Raw genomic sequence first — 22,214 nt, 5'->3', positions numbered from 1 at the left:
TTTAATTGAACGTGTGTAAAAGAAGGCTCATTTGAAAGTGTAACTTTATTTTCGAAATTTGCGCAGTCAGATGGATGTTCATGTACCTGGCAATAGTATGACCGAAATTTTATTCATTAAATCTAAAGCCCATATTTTTGCTAAAATCTGTAAATGAATGAAGACGATTGCGCTCCATGCACGGATCTAGAGGGGGGCCGGGGGGAGGGGTCCGGACCCCCCCCCCACCCGGGAAAAAGAAAAGTTATTAAATTTAGAATTATCGCAAATATGCCTTGGAACCCCCCCCCCCCCCCCCGGAAAACACATATATGTTTTGGAAAGGCATCGGAAGCGGAAATATTAAGAGATATATTGAGAATTGCAGTTAAAGGTGTAGTCGGCACCCCCCCCCCCTCCCCCCACGGATTAGGAATTTCATGGTTATGGGATTTTTTTTTGGGGGGGGGTATGAAATTTTATAGGTATACTACGTCCCCACCCCCTCCCACGGATTAGGAGATTCATGATTTTGGGATTTAGTTGTTTTTTTTTGGCTTGATGAGTAGTGTAGCTCCCAACTTTCAATTCGGACCCCCCCCCCCCCCCCTTGAAAAATGTTCTTGATCCGCGCATGCGCTCAGTTCAGAGTCTGCATTCAATCGCCATTCATTATCACCGCTTTTCATATTCTGTTCAGTAATCGGTCACCGTTCGCTCTGCATTCGCTCATCGATACTCACCGTTCGCTCACAGCGCAAGTTGGAACGTGGAACATTTCACGGGATGTATACAGTACATAGGCGTCAGTACACCGAGGGAGGGGCTGGGGAGAGGGCTTACCCCCCCCCCTCCCCCCCAATCATTTTTTTGCAAAGTTATACCTAACCAGAACCAAAGACCATTTGTTTTGTTTGTCAAGATTTTTTTTATAGGTCTATCCTCCTTTCAATTTGCTTACGACGCCACTGTGGTAGATGCATTGCTCTTTGGTTCTTAACACAAAGTGGATTCAAACAATTGTTTAATCGATATTTAGCCTGAGATATTTCAAAATATGTCTTTTACTGGAATTGTGGGTTATTAGTGTTCAGTTGAACGTGTGTAAAAGAGGTGCTCATTTGGAAGTGGTAATTTGTCTCATAATTTACCCAAATCAACTTGGAAAATTTAGATTTTGCATGTACCGGTAAACAATTCACAGTCTGGTATAGACAATGAAATAGATAATCCAGATTATAACTTAAATCAAAGGCTTTTTAATTAGATTGCATGCATTTAAACGATGTTTGGTTGAATGTGTGTAAACGTGGTGCTTTTTTGATAATTTACCCAAGTCAAAGTCAAAATAGAAACATTTTGTATTTGCATTATATTCATATGCCTTAGATATGCTTTTTATAACGTGAGAAAATCTGAAAACGACTCACAGTCTAAAATGAGCAATCGATTGGATAAACCTGGATATGGCCGATTTTTTTTCATTAAAATCCAAAACCCATATTCTTGTTTAATTCCGTAAATAAAACAAAACAAAAAACAACTCAATGTTTTATCTCTTTTCTTGTTTTATTGCAGTCTTAGAATAATTCCCGAATTATTTTGAACAATTCGCTTATCTTGCATTCTGTGTGAAATAAAGGATTACTTTGCCGTGCGTTTGCGCTTAGTTCACGGTCTGCCTTCGTTACCGTTTACCAACCGCTCATTAAATTCAGTTAAGCGTTTAAACATAGTGCTCACTGTAAGTTTAAAGTTTGTTCACCACTGCTTACAGCTCAAATGGGCAATTACAAGCTCATTAAATGTTTATTTACGGAACGGCCTTCGATATTTCGATATTTGGTTCAAAACTGAGCATCTATCGTTTCATATTTGATTGATACATTTATTAAATAAAACATCATCGATATTTAAAATGAAATATTATAATGGTAGGGAAAAATTTTGGAACGCTAATTTGTTCAATGAAAGTAGCGAGCTTAGTTTTGCTCCCCAATATCTTCAAACTCCATGTAAATCATCTAATCAATAATTACTTCAAATTTTTTAAGGCAACAAACATCATTTGATAAAAGTAGCAAGTAGCGAAATGTTCTTATTATTTTGTTTTAAAGATATTCAATATTGGATGATACATCTATCAAATGAAAAGCAAGTATGGCAAAAAACAAAATTGTCAATGATTTATTGGAGAGAATATTGACGCATTCTCATATGTAATATATGTAATGAGGCAGCGATTATTATCTGTTAACATGGTTACATTTGTTTGCATATAAAACGAATATTATCGGGCATCTTATGAGTTTGTGTGGAGCTTAAAGCAGTGGATTATTTAGCTATATAATTTGTGTCATGCAATTTCAATGATTTCATTGATGATGTTGAGGTGTTCAGTTGTGAGCGTGTACCTGAGGACTGTGTGTGAAGTGATCAGTTGATCGTGTGTAAAAGAGGTGCTCATTTGGAAGTGTAAATTTATTTTGTCATTTTTCCAAAGTTAATTGGGAATTTTGCATTATATTCACATGCATTGAGTATGCTAAGTCGACACACGATACCCAGTCTAATTTGAACAATTAATCCTGATTATTATTAAAGTCAGAAGTATTTTTATTACACTGCAAATGAATGGTGTTCAGTTGAACGTGCGTAAAAGTGATGCCCATTTGAAAGTGTAACTTTGTTCACAATTCACTCAAGTCTGAGTCAAAATATACACAGTTTGTATTAAATTTTGCAATTAAAGTAGCGAGTTTAGTATTTCTCCCCAATATCTTCAAATTCCATCTGAATCAACTAATCAAGAATTGCTTCATCTTTTTTTTAAGGCAACAAACATCATTTGATAAAAGTAGCGAAATGTTCTTAATATTTTGTTTTAAAGATATTCAATATTGGATGATACATCTATCAAATGAAAAAAAAAACCATACATGACAAAAACAAACATATGTCAATAATCTTTTGAAGAGGATAACTCATTCCCATATGTAATATATGTAATGATGCAGCGATATTTATCTGTTAACATGGTTACATGTGTTTGCATATAAAACGAATATTTTCGGGCATCTTATGAGTTTGTGTGGAGCTTAAAGCAGTAGATTATTTAGCTATATAATTTGTGTCAATGATTTCATTGATGATGAATAGATTTGATGTTGAGGTGTTCAGTTGTGAACGTGTACCTGAGGACTGTGTGTGAAGTGATCAGTTGATCGTGTGTAAAAGAGGTGCTTATTTGGAAGTGTAAATTTATTTTGTCATTTTCCCAAAGTTAATTGGGAACTTTGCATTATATTCACATGCATTGAGCATGGTTAAGTGGACACACGAAACCCAGTCTAATTTGAAAATCTGAATGGATAATCCTTATTATTATAATGGTCAGAAGCATTTTAATTACACTGCAAATGAATGGTGTTCAGTTGAACGTGTGTAAAAGTGATGCCCATTTGAAAGTGTTACTTTTTTTACAATTCACTAAAGTCAAAGTCAACATAGGAATATTTTGTATTTGCATTACATCAATATATCACTTACTGTAATAAAAAAACCCTGAGACTTAAAAAAACCATGAGGAAACCCTGAGTGACACTGAGAAAACCCTGAGAGACCCTGAGGTCGGCACTGAAAATACTGATGTAACCCTGAGAGACCCTGAGGTTTGCACTGAGGGTACTGAGAAAACCCTGAGAGACCCTGAGGTCGGCACTTAATACGAAAATTAAAAAAAAACCTTCATTATTCAACAATTGGCGTAATCATATTTAAAAATAAATATAAACATAAGTGACATTGCATTCATTTGGTATAAAAAAAATTTAATGATGCAATTGTATATGATCAGACTTTCTCATTTAAAAAGCATCCTTAATTAATTGTAAAGGGAAAATACAGAAACACAAAGGATGAGTATGTATTCTGTACTTATTGTATGTACATTGTATACTGGTTTAACATGCCAAAAGCAAGGGACCTCATATGTTTTAATTAAATAAATTTATCATTCAAAAATTTAAAAAAGTCGCTTACATTTAAAGTATTCTTCCGAAATGAAATAGTAGTCGGCCGTAAAATGTAATGTTTTTAAAATAAAAAGACATGTTCATTTTTATTCATTTAATTAATCATTTTAGTCGCCCTATCAGAACATAATTGACTAAAGAGCATTCATAGGTTCAATTACCGGTATTTCTAATTTGAAACAAGACAGTGTATATATCATATCGCATATTCTTGTACAGTATGGAAAAAAAATAGATCGGTAAACTATTCTAATGCTTACACAGTAAAATGCTGTGAGGTTTTAAAAATAACTCCATGTATTAGTACTCTCTCTCTCTCTCTCTCTCTCTCTCTCTCTCTCTCTCTCTCTCTCTCTCTCGTAGGTAGAGAAAACGAAATAGAACTTCATTTACAAACACGAATAAAATATGGATAAACTGATCATGCTGATTTTGATCGCTATTACAATACATATTTCTAATTCCCGATTTTGAGCGATCACTTTATAAATGTAGTCCTTGTTCAAAATTCATATCCTTTACTATGATTTGATTTCAATGTAGACCCGGGCGAAATCACTTTTTATAGTAACATAAAATCTCAAACTCCTTTATTTTACGGTGTAATTCCGGTGAACCGTAATTCCCCGTCGTTTGCAGCTGTTTATTTTGATACTTCAAGACATATACATAGGTGGCCAATATTCAATCCTCGCCGCGGTCACTCTGTCGCGTGTATAGTCTGAGCCTTGTCTGTTATTTCCGAGGTTTTTCTTGATCCCAGACAAACAAAAGAATGTGTTCTGTACTGATACACAAAGGAGACAATACAAGGTATATCACACACAGTACTTTTTATCATGGACTTCGAATCAGAGACAAGACAATCAATGATCAGTAAAAATTGAAATACACGATTTTAAACACTGGCAATATTCCCGCATGCTACATTTAGAAGTACTAAACATATATAAAGTATTTGTACATGAGAGAGAGAGAGAGAGAGAGAGAGAGAGAGAGAGAGAGAGAGAGAGAGAGAGAGAGAGGAGAGAGAGAGAGCTTGCTTTGGAAGGTACTTCGTATTGGGGCGGCGTATTATTTAGTCGAAAACCGGGGGGGGGGGGGGTGAACCGGATTTGACTTGAAATGAAGAATTTTTACGATGTGTCTAATTTTTTAATTTAATGTTACATTGTATTATTGACACTTATTTGTATTGATGGTACTATAAGAAACAAAAGCAAAATCATTGCACTTCAGGTTTGTTTTAATGACACACACATTTCATTAGAGGATTTTTTAAAATATATATAGACATCAATTTTGATTCAACTTATCAATCTCTTTTGTGCATCGTAAACATTCAAAATTGGATATCTGTGATTCCCGTGCTATGTTAAGATTGAATTATTTAACTGGTCCCTTAATTAAAATTATTAATACAAGACAGACAGACCTCGGAATTTCATTTCCCTGCCTCGGCATTTCCGGTAACAAGAAATATCAAAATTCAATCGGCTGGAAAATATTTCTAAATTCGGAAAGTTCAACAATTTGAAATTGAATTTTTGCTTGCATAATGTTTGAAGGGGGGGGGGCCTTATATAAAAAATCTTGACAATATGGAGAATAATGCAAATTTTCAAAATCGTGAAAATTATATGTATTGCTATATATGGGAGGGGCGTATTTATCAATTTATAGCACATTTTCATTGTTAATTTCTTTCAATTTACTTTAATTTCTTACGTGCTCCCAAAAAGAGGAGGGGACTCCATGTGCATGTTGATTCATATGTAATCCAAATTATTTTTGAGAGAAAATCGATGCTACGTGCCTGGGATGTACGTGTTTAAGTCTGTATATGTATGAGTAATAGAAAAAATTATACTCAAATTTGTAAACTAAGTGGGTAGAATGAAGCAATGTTTAAAACTTACTACAATAGAGATTTTCTTTGACATTACACTTCATTAACATCTTTCTTAGACTGAAATTGACACATATACAATCCTGCAGTAGGTAGTTCACACCATCTATAAAATTAAGTTTGTTTTCTCTGCTGTGATATAGACGAGTCAGACAGTTCTTGACTTTGACTACGTGTCAAACCAACGAACGGTTATCTTTACAATCATTGAAATACCGCACACGGGTATAAGTGTGGTTTTTTTTTATAATTAAAAGTTGGTTTAACTTTGTCAATTAAAAGAACTCTCATAAGAACGATCATGAGACTGTTGCTCAACGTGAATATGTAATCTCGCAACGTTTTACTATCAATGCAAGATTTTTGGTTTTAGTTTACATGCTTTGCCACTAGTACGTACAAGATACAGTGTTATTTTCGCACCGGGATATTTTCGCTTCTACTTACGGGTTTGCCTTGCCTTGCATTCGCCCCAACAATGTTGTTGTAAAATAGAGATGATATGAGACATTAGAATTTGCCAAGTTTTAATCCGCTTACTGACAAAAAGAGCAAAATGAGCGAAAATAAAACTGAGGCGAATAGTTCCCCTTATATAGTTTTAGGACACAATTAACCTTGGTTTTGGCTGTTGCTTTTCTAATCTTATCGGGCGGTATCTTGTCTTGCATTCAACTATCCCTACTGACGGGTATCGGAAATTGGCGGTATACAGTATATATCCCCTCTGACTCGTACGAGAATTCGTATGATGATACGCATGATCGGACGAGCGTCGTTCGCCCTATGGCATTGCTGCACGTTCAATCGTCTGATCATTTGGTCTTTCATGCGATCCTTTCGCATTATCTTAAACACTCGCTTTCATTGTACAACACTTGCATATAGACGCAATATATATCGCAAGATTCAATGCATTTATGTCGCACAACGGTCGCTCCGAATCGTTCGAATTTCATAGAGTACTTCTTCATATGCGATTAGTTTGGCAACAGTTTGCTAACTATATCTATTTTTTCGGTCGCTTGAATATTTTGTCGCTTCAGCTCGTGCGCCAACTGTGAAAAGGGCTTTAATTAATTTTGAAGGTTTAATTTTTAGGGGCTTTACAGGTATACGGAATGGCCATCAATGTTCTATTCATTTTCTTTATTTTTCCATATTAGATTGATACATTTGTTTAATTTTTTCATTGATATTTAAATTGAGATATTAATATGCAAATGTTTTTAAAAAGTTACATAATATGGTAAATGAAAGTGAATTCTATCATGTATCAAATTCTTTGTGAAAAGAGACAAATGTTTATATACAGATGTTGCTAATGAAAAAGAAATACATTTTCTAAGACTACATGTAATTAGGGAGCATGAACGAGTACACATACATATCGTCAGCTCTTAATGTTGTTAATGCAATATTTGACTTTCCAAGAAGCGCAGTTGACAGTGCACTTGCTAATCACTGCTGCGACCTGAGTTCGATCCCCATGATCGACAGTGTTTGGATGTGAAAGGGTATGGCGGTCGCCCGCTTGGACACGTGGGTTTTCTCTGGGCACTCCGGCTTCCTCCCACGTTAATTACCCGCTCGCGCTTACATCCGTGCCAACAAATAATAATATAAGTTGTAAATCAATTGTTGTAAAATAAATAAAGTTCATTTTAATGCAATACTCTGGAATATATGTGATATAGAGATTTTGGACGCGTTTTAATGGGGTGTTCAATTGATTGGGTGTATATGGATTTGTGGAGTTGTATTGAAAGTGTGTATAAAGATGTTCACTTGAACGTGTGTTTAAGAGGTGTTCAATTGGATGTGTAAATCGAGTGTTTATTTAGCTAGCGCCAAGTCAAGGTAAAAAAAAGTAAAAATAGAAGAAATTGCAACCGATCATGACAATCCTGAAACAAAAATGAGTTCAATGGTGTTTTTCGTTTTTAATTTGAGTGAGTACAAATGATAGTGTCAATTTGGAGGGTGGGGAATGCAGGTGTTGGATTGGCACCGCTTACACGTATGTGTGTGTGTGTGTGTGTGTGTGTGTGTGTGTGTGTGTGTGTGAGAGAGAGAGAGAGAGAGAGAGAGAGAGAGAGAGAGAGAGAGAGAGAAAGAGATACTTTTACAAAGAGGTATGGCCGGAAATCCCTTTTTGCCGCATGTGATGTTCTCACGAGATGGTGGATTTAATTTAAATCCTTTACGACATGTGACAGTGCATGTTGTTCCTCGTGGTATCTCTGATTTAGCACACCATATTGAACCATCAGTTGGAGGTCGAGGATGGTCACAAGTCTTAACTAGATTTAAACACTCAAATATAATCTACCATAATTATAATCATTTTAAATTACTTCATTATATACAATTTTAATAACAGAGAATGCAGTTTGTTATGTAAATGAAATCTTACCAATAACACGAAAGTGAAGGGAACAAAACCCTTTTAGTCCATGTTTATCAGTTGCAGAATATCGTATTGCATGTATTCCACGCTCAAATCTGGATCCCGATGGAAGACCAAAAGTTAAAGTTGCCCTACAAGAAATTGCGCTTTCAGTTACAATTACAAAATTAATGTTCTTTTCATTTGTGAATAATATAGTATTTCAAAAACTGTAAGCCGCATACTCTCTTACTTTAGTTTTCCATCCTCTGGATCTTTTGCTTTTACTTCACCCCATTCAACAAATTTCCATGTTTCACCATCGTTTGCAGTATATTCTTGTTCAATCCGAGGACATTCGATAGACGGGGGTCTGTTTGGTGGCGGTGAATTGGGTGAACTGCGTGAATTGCCTAAAAATACACGATTCTTTGACAAGAAATCAAATATTTTACTCATAATCATCTTATGCACTGTTTAACAATGATGCTTAAAACATACCTCTTCCACATAGGAAAATGCAAGCAATGCCAAAAATGATAAGTCCAATAAATCTCTTTGGCCGAATCTTATCTCCGACACCTATTTTCAATAAAATACTGATAAATATTAAATTATGTTAATGGTGTTGCAAATGATTAAATTAAACATTAACTATAAAGTGAATATGTAAACTATTAAAACTTAGAAAGTCTTCTAACCTCCCATATTTAATTGGGAAAAAATACAAAAAACATTGTTTTGATGTCCTTAAAACCATAGTTCTAGCAAAAATTTGAAATGTATTGCCCCTGGTTCATGGATTAGGGCCCAGGGACGCGACCAATAAGGTCATATAGAGTAAATTTATCTAGTCTTTTGAAATCATTTTCAGTAGATCGAGATAATGCAAGAATGAATAATTATAATGTTCATTACACCTTCTACATTTATAGTCACTGTGATGTTTATGGTCCCTGGGCCAGGGGTTTAATCCCTAGGACGAGGTCAATAAGACCGGATAGTGAAAATGTATTAGATCTTTGAAAATCGTATTATCTACTCCCATATTTTAAATAGAAAAACTAAGTGCATGTGTGTGAGGTCCAGGAAGCCCTTTATCTATATTGTGAAAAGTATAACCAATATGTCAGGGGTTCAGTCCCTAGCTAATAGCGGGTTGCAGATATGGCTCTTGAAAAGAAATTTTTAAATTTTATAACATTTACTTCTATACTTTCACAGTCGTGGTAGATAAACTCAATGCATTGTCATGTCTTCCTAAAATTTCAAATTCACTTATCATTGGGTACGAGTTTAGGCTTAATATTTGGGAGAGGAGCGAGAATATAGCCTTATGATAAACATTTGTTTTGGATCATTTGAGTCAGGTTAATATTGCCGTAGATTGTGCGTAATTTATTTAAAAATTTTACATTTAAATTGCATCTTAAAAAGACTGTAAAGTAAATTATCATAAGGACACATCAACATAAATATGCGTTTTGATTTACGAAATCTACTTTAATATCAAGTGCATTTTTGCCTGAAGCAATAAATTGTATGCAAGTTGTTTGCATTTTAAGTAAAACTGTGAATATTTTAAAAGATTGCTCGTAAAAGGCATGCAAAAGTTCACATCTTTTTGAAATTTGGAAAAAACCTTTACATGTAATAATGATATAATTATGCTTATTTTTAGTTTGTTTAGACGCCTGAGTGTATTTGACTTTAGATCAGTATTTCAATGAAGTAAGTGTTCATGTAAACGCCTTGTCACAGCAGGTTGCGTTCCCACCCAGTTATCACGCCGTTGTAAAATTCTGAAATCGCCGTTAGATTGCAGGGAAATTCTAAAATATTGTACAATTTTTCATGAAAGGAGTCTCAATAGCGCGCATGACGGCGTTCTGCATTTTCATTGACGCAGCAGGATTGACTTAAGGACGCGGCCCCGTTGTGACAGGGGTTTTAGAGCAAGTGTAAATATAACATTTATTAATCATTATTAAAGAGCTACTTACCGTACGATTCTTGATGCAAAAGACCCGAATGTTTCTTCAGAAGCATACAAATTTATAAATCGTGGCATTAAACAATGAAAGCATAAGAATATAGATGAAAGTATTATAATTCAAAAGTTTAAGATCATTTAATGATTACCAAGATAAATATTTTTATATGGTATGGAATCGGTAAATATGTTGTGCACTTTAAAACATACATGTAAATCCTTTATATTTTTATATTTGGTATTTACCTCAGACTTCTTCGTATTGGTATGTGTTTTATAACAGCAGACCAAACCCAAAAGGAACAAAATTCCTGCCAAGATGACTGCTTGTCTCATTGTTTTTAATTATATATCGAATTGCTCCTCTAGAAGCCCAGCTACAAAGGTGAAAAATTGAAATTAATGCCATATATTTACATTTTCCTGTGTCTTTGCCACTACGTATCGATTTTGTACTATATAACTCATAAAGTCAAATTGAGGCGCCAGCGGGGTTTGCTTATTTATATTTAACTGTTTAATCGTAAGATGGTTTAAATTATATAAATATAAGTAATAAAGAATCATTCTTAAGTTTGAATATTATGAGGTGATAATTTCGGTCGAGGCGTGATCAAATCTATCATAAAGCTCTTCGGGCTTTATTGGATTTGATCACGCCCCGACCAAAATTATCACCTCATAATACTCAAAGAATGATTCCTTATTCCTTATATATCTAATATCTAACCTTTCATCTTGACTGTTTCTAACTGCAAGTTTGTAAACTGCATTTTAATTAAGATAAAAATAAATTTATGCAGTGTTAAAATGTTTTTCTATTGTATTCATGAATAAAATAATTGGTATTTTATTCCAACTACTGAAAGAGCGCCTTTCATAACATTAAATCTGTTATAAATTCATTATTTCCCTTATATCTCTGACTCCTGCCATATTACAAAATGTAGTTAAATATTTCTATTGTTACACTCATCGCAATACCCCCCCCCCCCCCCCACACACACACACACACATATGGAGCCGAGAGCAATATTCATGCGTAACCGCATTCTGAAATTATTTTCATTCACCTGAACACGCTAACTTGAACAGAAATATTTGTAGAGATGCGTTTTGAACAAATGTGAAATGTGACAACCACGGAACTGGTAGGGAATATGCAATGAAAGATAAAACACAATGAAATCAAGGCATATATATTAAAAATTGTCAAAAATCCTTGATCATTGTAAAACGTTTTTATGTGTCGTATGTTCTGTTGTACAATTGCGCATGCGCAGACAACACTCTGCAGCAGATCGTGCAGTGACAGCTTGGACTTTAGCAAACGATTTAACGATGTTACTTTCTTGGATTATCACTTATCTGCTGTGTTGGATGTGCATGTCGATCGTGCAGCCAGGGTCTTAAAAAGTTGCAGACGTTATGTACTATGAATAAACGACACACGTGTTCGATGTGTACGCGAAGTAAGATTGCACTATCTTTGCGAGATAATGCAGGTACGTTCGAAATTCTCTTTTAGAATAAACACTTTTTAACTTTCATTCATTGTCTTTTCTTTAATTTTTTTGTACTAAAATAGGCTAATTGTATTCAGCGCATCGGCGCGCCCGCGCGTCCATTTCATCTCTTTTATTCCAAGTAAAATCTTCCCTTAGTGAAACACTCAAATGACGTCGATTTTCCTTTATTTTAAACTTTAAAACATCATCGCTTACATCCATATCAAGAAATATTGAGCTCGATAGTAATTATCTTGTGAAATACTTTTGATTCATTTTTAACGGTAGACGGTAGAGCTTTAATTAATCGCAGATGTATTTTTTAATGACACGAACCAATGTTCTTTGTATTTCATTTTAAATTCATGATTTAAACTTCGCTTTTGTCTATAATGCTATAACTTTGAACGGTTTGAGCTTTGTCTTTTTTTCTTCATCACCTAACACTTTTTTTAATCTTTAAAATGACATTGATCCTGGGCTAGTCTACTCTTGTAAGGCTAGTTTTGGCTATTAAATGCCATACAGAGTATCAGGGTGTTTTACAAACACATACTGTTCGTATTCATTAATACCAACTATAAATATATAATCGTCTGAAAATTGGACATGTTGAGTCAATTCCCTCCTTTTGTAATGTTTGCTCATATGAGTTATCGTTCCAGCGGGACGGTATGTAAACTTCCGGTAAAGAGTTGCTTAGCGCCATATTCCAAACGATGCGATGGAACCACTTCGTAATGAAGGCACATACTTGCTGTTATCATGCAATACCACGGTGGAAGACATACTTAATTATCAGAAATCTCAAATACAAACATTTCTGCGAGTAAATCACATAAAAGTGAGTGGCAACAAGCTGGAACTCGCCCAACGTGTAGTGGAAGCTATAAAAGATCGTTCGTGCACGACGCCCAGTCAAATACCCCCACATCAATCGTGTCAAACTTCAGACGTACCTGTACCAGATATGAAGGACCTGTATTCAGTTTGGGCAGGTAAATAGGATATGTTTCCCAAGATTAAAATTCAAGACGTGGAGAATTATTTGATCCACAGTAGCCACAGGACTGTCGATGCAAAGAAAATGCAGCGCTATAGACAATATATTAGAAGATTAATTGTTTTTAAAGAGTGCCACATATTTAAGATTATGATGAATGAGATAAACCCTGACAGCTAGTATTGCTATATACGATCAAAATAATATCCTTCAATGAAGCAGGGTGTGTATGAGCAGTGGGTCCTAATGACAAAGAAGCCCCCTTTTCACGCACAGAAAGCAAGTTGCACGTGCCCAGCAGGGTATGAATTACTAGTATTATCTAAATGTAAATAACTTTCTTACATGTATATGATATAAATATGCCAAATTAGAATTGTGAAATAAATGGATTATTTCTCTCATTATTCATTAAATTGTGCATGCATTCATTACAACAATAATTCTAACAATGAATACCTCAATTTAATTTTTGATATCTCAGTGAATAGCATTATTAATCAAATTGATAAATGTTATAAACTGTCATGATAGCTAAAATGAATTCATGTATATCATTAATATGTTATGTATTTGCAGCCTTGTAGAGGGATGTACCCATGTTGCTGGACTGTTGTTTGTCCGGAAGGACGCCCTGTGAAAGATGATGTTCCATGCATTTCAAAGCCTTGTGAGTGGAATCGACCCAGCAAAAGAAAGAAAGATACTAAACCTGTGCAAGACATGAGTTTCAAGATCAAATTTTCTGGAGAAAATGTATAGAATTAAAAAAAACTGTGAATTATAAAGTAGATAGCATAAAATTTAGACATTCATTGGGTGCAAAACTTGGAAATGTCACGTGCAGCTATTTTTTACATGTGCTTATAACAATATTGATGTACAAAATGACCTCAATATTGCTCATTTTGAAGAAGTAGAGACTAGTGACCACATTTTTCACCTCTCTTGACAAATATATTGCGTTACAAAAAACTGTTCAAGATGAAAGTATGTCTCAATCTGATTTTTTAACTTTTATATCCACATGCAGTTAAGAAATAATTGATGAAATTGAAGTTCGAACGGAAGGGCAACATAACAATCCTTTGTGGGTTTCAGCTCGAGCAGCTCGTATAACTGCTTCAAATTTTCATGAAATTTAAAAAAAAAAAGACTCCACAAAATCGGAAAATATCATATGTAGACTCTTGGGTCAGGGTAAGCCTTTAAAAAATAGTGCTGTGCATTGGGGGATTCAGCAAGAACCCATTGCTAAAAAAGGTACATAGCGTACATGAAATTGAAGAAAAAACAGAATGTCATTGATGAAGATATGGGGCTGGTTTTGTATCCACATTGCTCTTACTTAGGTGCAAGCCCTGATGGCTTAGTGAAGTTTGAAACACACAAATATCTTTTGAAAGTAAAGTCTCCTTTTAAATGGAGACAGTGTACTATTTTAGAAGCGTTCAAGGATAAAACATTTTGTTGTTATATTGACGATACCAATTAAAATGGAGAGATGTGATTTTGTTATTTATACGATCAAAGACTTTTTAGTCATACCCATCCAATTTTACAACTCTTTTTGGGAATCATTACTCATAAACCTAAAAAAATTCTATATTGAAGAGCTCTTTCCAAAATTGAAAAACTAAGACTAAGTTTTATGAGCCTTTGAATTGCATCATTTTGTGTAAAATGATAAATCATAGTCTATGCATGTATCCAATAATATCATGCGTCATTTGACAATATCAGCATTAGTGAACCACGTTTTCAAAGCATGAGTGTAACTTTAATAACTGGTTATAAGAGAATTTAAAGTTTCAGTACACTTGTCTTCTTTGTATTAATTGTTTAAAGACCTGCATTACATCAGATATGCAATGCATATACATCATTCATTGTATTTCTATAAATTTTAGTTACTTACTATAGATATATACCATACTTTTTAATGTAACAATGAAATTGTTAAAGCTGAACACTACTCATATATAAAAACAAGCACACTGTTATTAAACCTGTATATTTGATGTTACTTTTCCCCTGGCTTAAAATAAATGCATAAAGAATCTGGAAGAATAAGCCGTTGCAAATGCCCAAGACCCTCTCATACGTGTTATAAGAAGTAATAAACGGACGAGTTAACTGGGCATTTAAACGGTGGACAGTATTGTTCAAATGAAAATGTCCAAAAATGCGAGAAAGGGCCAATCGGCATTTGAAAGGCGTAAATGCACTTAAATTTTGTAGTATTTACATATACTTTAAACTGGCAAATTTAGAATGACAATCACATACTCATTTAAAGAGTTAAAATACAAAAATGTTGATTACTTTCTAACAATGTTTAATTTACTAATTTACTTCAGTCAATCGTATACAACCCCTAACGCATGGGAGTCGACAAAAAGTATGGGGGAGTCGATTTTTTTCGTTTGGAGACAGAAAGAATTTAGTTAACTCCTTTTGTAGGTATTCAAAACAAGTATTTTCAAAAAAAAATATACAGTGGCGTCGGAGGAAGCAAATTGAAAGTGTGGGGGGCTAGACTTATAAAAAAAATCTTGACAAGCAAGAAAAAAAGGTCTTTGCTATGTATAAATTTGCAAAAAAGTGGGGGGGGGGGGGCTAAGTCCCCCTTAGCCCCCCCCCCCCTCCCAGTTGATATATACCACACGGAAGACAGCGATAGTCAAACCAGTAACGTATAACAAAGGGGCTTGTTATAGGTCAGGCACGTAGCATCAGGGGGGAGGGGGGGGGGGGGGCTGGCCCCCTCACTTTTTCTCGCAGCAACAAATTTTTTAAAATTTACATATAAAAAAATTGAATTATCATGGAGTTGCCCCCCCCCCCCCACCACCACTTTTTAGGGAGTAGGTAAAACATTTGATATGAAAATAAGGAAATGGGTGAAAAAAAAATTTAAATTTTTTTTGTCATTTTCATAATTATTACAAGGAATCAAAGAAACAAAGCAAATATTTATTGGCACTCATACACCCTTTCATACACTTGCACACATAAATATCAGAAACACATTCTAATTGTTTACAGGAAAATTAAATTTCAAAAATATTTTTCCAGTTTGACCATTGTTTGTCAAATTTTAACATTTCACATGATTTAATTGATATGTATCTTTCAACCTTATATTTGAAATAGATATGTTGTAGTAGCCCCTTTAAGTATGGGATCTTTTTTTGTTTCAAACAGTTAAAAATATACTGTTTGGAATACAAAATTATAAAGTTTACGGCTGTGTTACTCTGATTTAGAGGTATTTCACAAAATATTACATTATTAACATTAAATCCAATTCTATTTGTAGTTTTACAATAGATATGCATGCTGAGTTTATTCCATAATGGCAGTATTTCTAAACATTTAATAAATGCATGTTGAATTGTTTCTACATCTTTTTTGCAAAAAGAACAACAATCATCAGTGCTTACATTGATTTTTTTAAGATAGTATATTGTAGGCAACATTCTGAAAAGAATTCTGTACTGAAGCCATTGTACTGAGGTATCAGCACTTGTTTTAAAACATACTTAAATATTAATATTTTTTAACATCAGATCTTTTTATAGACTGAGATCTATGGAAACTAGATATTGCATTAATAACACTGTTGTATAGCATTGTAAATACATTAGACAGTCTATAATTTTGTGCAAAATCATGCTGTTTCAAAAACTGACCATTTTCATTTAGAAAGTCACCTATAGTTTTAATACCATGTTCATACCAATTATAAACAATGATAGGTTTATTACCAACACATATATTTGTATTGTACCAGATTTGCATAGCACATACATTTGTTGTAGATAAAGAATAGTCAATTGTTCTTAAAACTTTTAACCATGAGTGTAGAACATCTTTCCAAAAATTATTACTATGATTTATTATGTTTTGTACATATTTGTCACCAAAGTCTAACAAATTCTTTACCACTTTGTTGCCATGAGTGTCTAAAAAAAATATCCGTCCATGGTTTGTTATCTTTTGTTAACCTCTTTATCCATGAACATTTTAATGACACTAAAAAATTGTTAATATCCAACATTTTAATACCGCCTTTTAAGTAGTATTAAGTAATGAGTTGTCTCTTGACTTATCTATTTTTGAATTCCATATAAATTCATAAAAAAGTTTGGTAAGGGAAGAAATAATTTCTTTATCTGGACTTGGTAAGGAAATAAAAAGGTGATTGAGTTTTGGAAGAAGTATTGTTTTAACTACAGTAACTCGACCAAAAGGAGTAAGAATTCTCCTTTTCCACTTTTGTATTAAAGCTTTGATTTTAGGTATTTGAACACTATAGTTTAGACTAACAATTTTTTCTAACTCAACAGAGAATTCTATTCCCAGCAGATTGAATTTTGTACATCCCCACTCCAGTTTCCATCGTGTATGATGGTATACTTGTTTAGAAATTTTTTTGGAACCTAACCACACAATTTTTGTTTTTGAACTATTTATCTGCAATGAAAAGTGAAATTGAAGTAATATACCACGCCAGTCCCCCCCCCCCCCCTTGTCTTTTGGTAGAACTACAGAACTTGGTAGTGAAATACATGCTTAGTTAATCGTTGAATTTTCTTTAGACGCATACTGTACATTTGACTTAGCTTGTATTCTGCATTTTGTGCACAATTACATGCTTTTGTCCAGCGTATGTCCTTGTTGTGTTAACATGACTCTCAAGGATTAAAAGAAGGAACGTTTTATCTTGCCATTTAATTGTTTCTTGCATGCACAACAACCATGTGTTTACAATATGAAATCATGCAATCTCAAAGAGAATAACATTCATTTTGTTACATTTAAAGTTTCAAATTAATCAATTTAAACTTAACTATAACAGTTTTGTTATAGTTAAGTTTAAATTTATCAATTTTAAACTTTTAATGTAACAATTGTATATTTTATAAAAGTAGCAGAAAACGCATATCAAATAATTTCAAGTTATTATAAGCAAATGTTTATTATTAAGAAAAAAAAAAGGAAAAATTACATTTTAACAATGTATATTATTAAGTAAATAAAGAAAATTACATTCTAAAAATGTAAACAAAAAGATAAAGAAAAAAAATACATAACGCGTACGATTCGAACACCCATTTTTACAGTAACATTTGTTTAAAGAACTCCTCGCTTACCACTACCCCACCGATTCGCTTGTTTAGATGCTATAATATAGCTGATTCTATTGTTATCAGTTTTACGCAAACGACTGGACATAGTCATTTAAAGACCAATCTAAAAAATTATAAGAAAACTTACTTTTTACCATAGAGTGGGTTTTCGTACCATTTTTGGAAAATTGAAAAAGATAAACGTTAATATGTCTTAACAATATTCGTTCTTTAAAAAATGGTACGATGACCCAGTCTATGAAAAAATATAATTTGAACATCCGATTTCTATATCATTTTGTTGCCAAATTAGCATATAACTATTTTGTTGTCTTAATATCAATTCAATGTGAAGTCAATTTTTGTGGGTAATGGCAGCACTGAATGTATATGATCACATATGTTTAATAAATGTAACGAAAGTGAAATTTGCTAGAAATAAAATATATTTTTTTTAATGAACCTATGTGCTTTTTTGCCGGCTTATTCCCCCCGATTCTTTAATAATTTCATCCTGACAGAATAACATGGCAATGCAAAGCGTGTGTCCACACAGGTGAGACATGCGAAGCGAAGAACTCTAAACTGTTTAAAGAGGTCTGGAGCTTATGCAAGGGGTTAATTGAAGGGATAGTGATGAGTAAGAAAAAAATATGGCAAACAATGCCTTTTATTATCAGTGTTCAGATTTTAGTTGATCAAAATAAATTAAAAACAATATTTTTATACAAATGTACAGCATGCTGATACATGTATAAATAAACATGTATCATACACCGGGTAAATGGTACATGTACCGGTATATGTAAAATATACACATGTGATACTGTTTATATTAAAGTAAGATTAAGAATTCAAATAAAATAGAAGTAAAAAAATTCATTTCATTTTTTTTATAAAACATATCAAGTTCAGAGAGTGTGTATTAGTAATTTATTCAGACACCAGGGGTGATAGGGTAGAAGGTTGGTAAGAGCAGCACACACATAAAATATATGGTCAGCAAAGTCACATATTGCTAAAGGCATAATACCCTGTACAATTCTGAAATTCTTTATCTGTTCCATCTTGCGTTCTACATGAATTCTTGCAGAAACTCTTCAACGAGTAGTTTCTATTTCACTACTACTGAACTGGAGTTCTGGCCCCGAGGTTATAAAACTTTTTCCATACTCATACTCCAACTCGTACTCCGTACTCCGAGTACGTTCTCCGCTGAGTACTATCTGGAGTATGCTCCAAAAGACGGTGGATGAAATTTTACGTCTCTGGGGTAAAACAGAGCACGGTTATTCATGTAAATAGTTTTGGCATGTATGCAAACTGTACATGTAACACATTATTTACATGTACATATGCCCTTTTTCATCTGCAATCATGGATATGTGTCTGCCTCTAATATTACTTATGAACTATTGAGCAACAAAGACTATAAATCCAGTGTTATTGGTAAAATTATCAACAAATTGTGTTTAAGCCAAATGTTTTTGGAAAAGAGAGTAGAGAGCGTAGATATAAACAACATTTAAAAGAACGAGGTAATTAACGGTAAGTAATTCTCTCTCTCTCTCCCTCTCTCTCTCTCTCTTTCTCTCTCTCATAATTTTTAGCTTCTATCATGCGTGTTATAATTAATTAAAGTGTTATCATTTTTTTTAACATAAACAAACTTTTATTTAACTGTATTCATTTATTCATTCATACTTTATTTCCGTCATATAAGGATTATTTTAGAACATACAATTATACATACATGCAACACATATAATTATAAGACAGAGCATAAATATTTACATATATAAACAAAAAGGGAGGGGAGGTTCTACAAGGGGGAGGGGGCATGCACAAACACACAGGTTATGCCGCTAACATTTCGTTAGGTTGAGCTTTTGGGTCCGATGATAGGTGCAGCAGTGTTTAACACCAAATTTTATTTGTAAATAATCATTTGTGGAAAGACACTAATTCGTGACTTAAGACAATGGGGTCACCGGGACCCACCGTCCTTATATTCGAGCGTTCGTAATCAAATATTAAACTAAATAATGCATTTCACTTTACGTTTACTTAGACATGTCTATGTTTCGATGTTTTAATTTGAAATAAATAATAAAGATCATGAGGTAGGGATGTTCCATGTGATCAAAATGACTTTGATATTTGGAAAATAAAAATCAAATACTAGCTGATGGTTGGGAATGGATACCCTACCTTTCGGCAGTAATATTAAATAAAAGTTGAGGCCTGTATTAGACAAAAAACACATCTAGATCTCTGCAGTTACATGTAGTATGTATGGTCACATAGAAAGCCAAATATTTACCTTATGATTAAAAAATATTGCCAACCAAAACTTGAAAATTTGCAATCTTTTCATATCAGTTTACATCTAATGTCGTTTAACCTGCGTTTTTAATATTTACTGCTGATTTTTTTATTACTTTCTATATTTCCAAGTAAGATTGCTTTTTGTTAACTTTCAAAATAAGTTTTTATTTTTTTTCACGGTCTTTATATTTCGAGATAAAAAGTTACAAAATTACTTTAAATTTCAGTTTTTTTGATAATACAGAGAAAAGGCGATTTTTAAAAGCCAATATTTTCCACAGACAGTAGCTGCTCTATGAAAATTTAAAAAAAAAAACAATTGTATAGATTAACCACAGAATGTAAGATTCGACCCGACCCCCCCCCCCCCCCCCCCCCCACACACACACACAAATACCAACTCCTCTTTGAAAAAATATTCAGCTCCAGGGGTAGATCCAGAATTTGAAGTTCGAGGGGCGTGAGTATAAGTCATGGAGTCTGGAGGCCGCATTGATGTTTTGTAGGGTAAAAATGAAGTCTTCAAAAATACATTTGTGTGCTATTTCTTCTCGTAATTACCGGTATACTAAATTAAATAAAAATATTTACAATAGTTAAAAGTTTGTAGTTTAAGACCTACAGTTATCAAATCCCTCTGTCTTCTAGAAATATAAGAATCATATTTTTTTTATATTTTTTTTCTTTCGAATGACTGTAAATTAATCAGTTTAAAAATCAAGTTCAATGGGACAATGTAAATTAATAAAGTTTTAAAAACACTAGTTAGTATAACCAGTTACTTAAAGACGGGTATGTGGGTGACTGGTTACATTAATTTGAACACAAGGACAGCGTAACCAAAATGGGTTTTCTCTGTACGTTACACCATTGAACACACGAGTTTTCTTCATTTCTTCATATTACACCATTGAAATCAGTCTAATAGAGAAATCCCCCGAGTTTATTTTGACAATTTTAGGGGGGCGGGGCGCAGGGTGTGCCCTTCTTTTATGCGCGAATGATTTACCGTTGATTCTATAAAATGTTTTCTTTTCCAAGCTTTGTGGCAGGCAACATAAATAATTAATAAGTGAGTAATAGAAAGTGTTATACTTCTACTTATATGCATCCCCATCCTTTGTAATATTTAGAACCTACATTCTCACTATAATAAAAGAAGGGACCCCGCATGTGCATCTGATTAGAATTGATTATTAAAACGATACAAGTACATTGATTTGTTCGTTTAAATGATGGGTCGTATTCGACTAAAAATAGAATTCTTAAAAAGTCGAACTATTCAATGATCACTCATACATAAAAATTATCCAGGAATTGAACGTATTTGATACAACACTTGAAGACAGTTTAAAACGGAATTCAAGATCTTTCAACAGTAATCCTAATCGAATTCTCATCATCACTGTCACAGATTTTTGAGCGGAATACTAATATATTTTGGTTAAAATTTATATTTACTTTAAGACAAAGAATAAGAAGATATTTTTATATTTTGTTTTTTTTTTACATGTTTAATATAGTTTGAATCGATACATAGTCTTTAAAGTAGTTGGCCTAATCCGTGGACTGGTAAGGTCCTCCACTGGTCATGTAGTCTACTGCCACTTGGCCTAAACAAGAATGTACTGGTAAGGTCCTCCAATGAGACAATGTTCTCCACAGGCCACTTAGCCTACACAAGACTTTACTAATATTCGGTAATGAGCACTACAGTACCCGCAGTAGAATGTACAAAAATGACCCGTTAATTTTTTAAAACTAAAATTATGAGCTTTAATGATCAAGAAATTTTCTGAATTGTTAAAATTGTTTTCATTACCGAACACCCTAGCCGATCGCCGCAAATATATCAGACCGAGATTAAATCACTCGGAAAATAGCGGGTTTAATTATATAAATCCAACTCTTGTATAAAGTAAATAAAAAATCTATC

The 22,214-nt window shown here is 33.5% G+C and overlaps 1 protein-coding gene across 2 annotated transcripts in view; it reads right to left on the bottom strand.

Moving 5' to 3' along the window:
* LOC136271256 (sushi, von Willebrand factor type A, EGF and pentraxin domain-containing protein 1-like) overlaps positions 1-10,681 on the bottom strand; it is an 85,353-nt gene extending 74,672 nt beyond the window's left edge. For both annotated transcript variants that reach the window (XM_066070865.1, XM_066070864.1), the window contains exons 1-6: positions 10,551-10,681; positions 10,315-10,348; positions 8,813-8,893; positions 8,565-8,724; positions 8,339-8,463; positions 8,046-8,225 (exon numbers count right to left, since the gene is read on the bottom strand). In XM_066070865.1, coding sequence (XP_065926937.1) covers positions 8,046-8,225; positions 8,339-8,463; positions 8,565-8,724; positions 8,813-8,893; positions 10,315-10,348; positions 10,551-10,640 — 670 coding nt within the window. In that variant the 5' untranslated portion in view covers positions 10,641-10,681. The remainder of the gene's footprint in view (positions 1-8,045; positions 8,226-8,338; positions 8,464-8,564; positions 8,725-8,812; positions 8,894-10,314; positions 10,349-10,550) is intronic.
* Positions 10,682-22,214: the final 11,533 nt, after the last annotated feature.

Source organism: Magallana gigas, chromosome 9 (genome assembly GCF_963853765.1).
Source record: "Magallana gigas chromosome 9, xbMagGiga1.1, whole genome shotgun sequence".
In the NCBI taxonomy this organism is placed as follows: Eukaryota; Metazoa; Mollusca; class Bivalvia; order Ostreida; family Ostreidae; genus Magallana; species Magallana gigas.
Note: the sequence above shows the minus strand (reverse complement) of the source record. Positions and strands in the feature narration are given on the sequence as shown.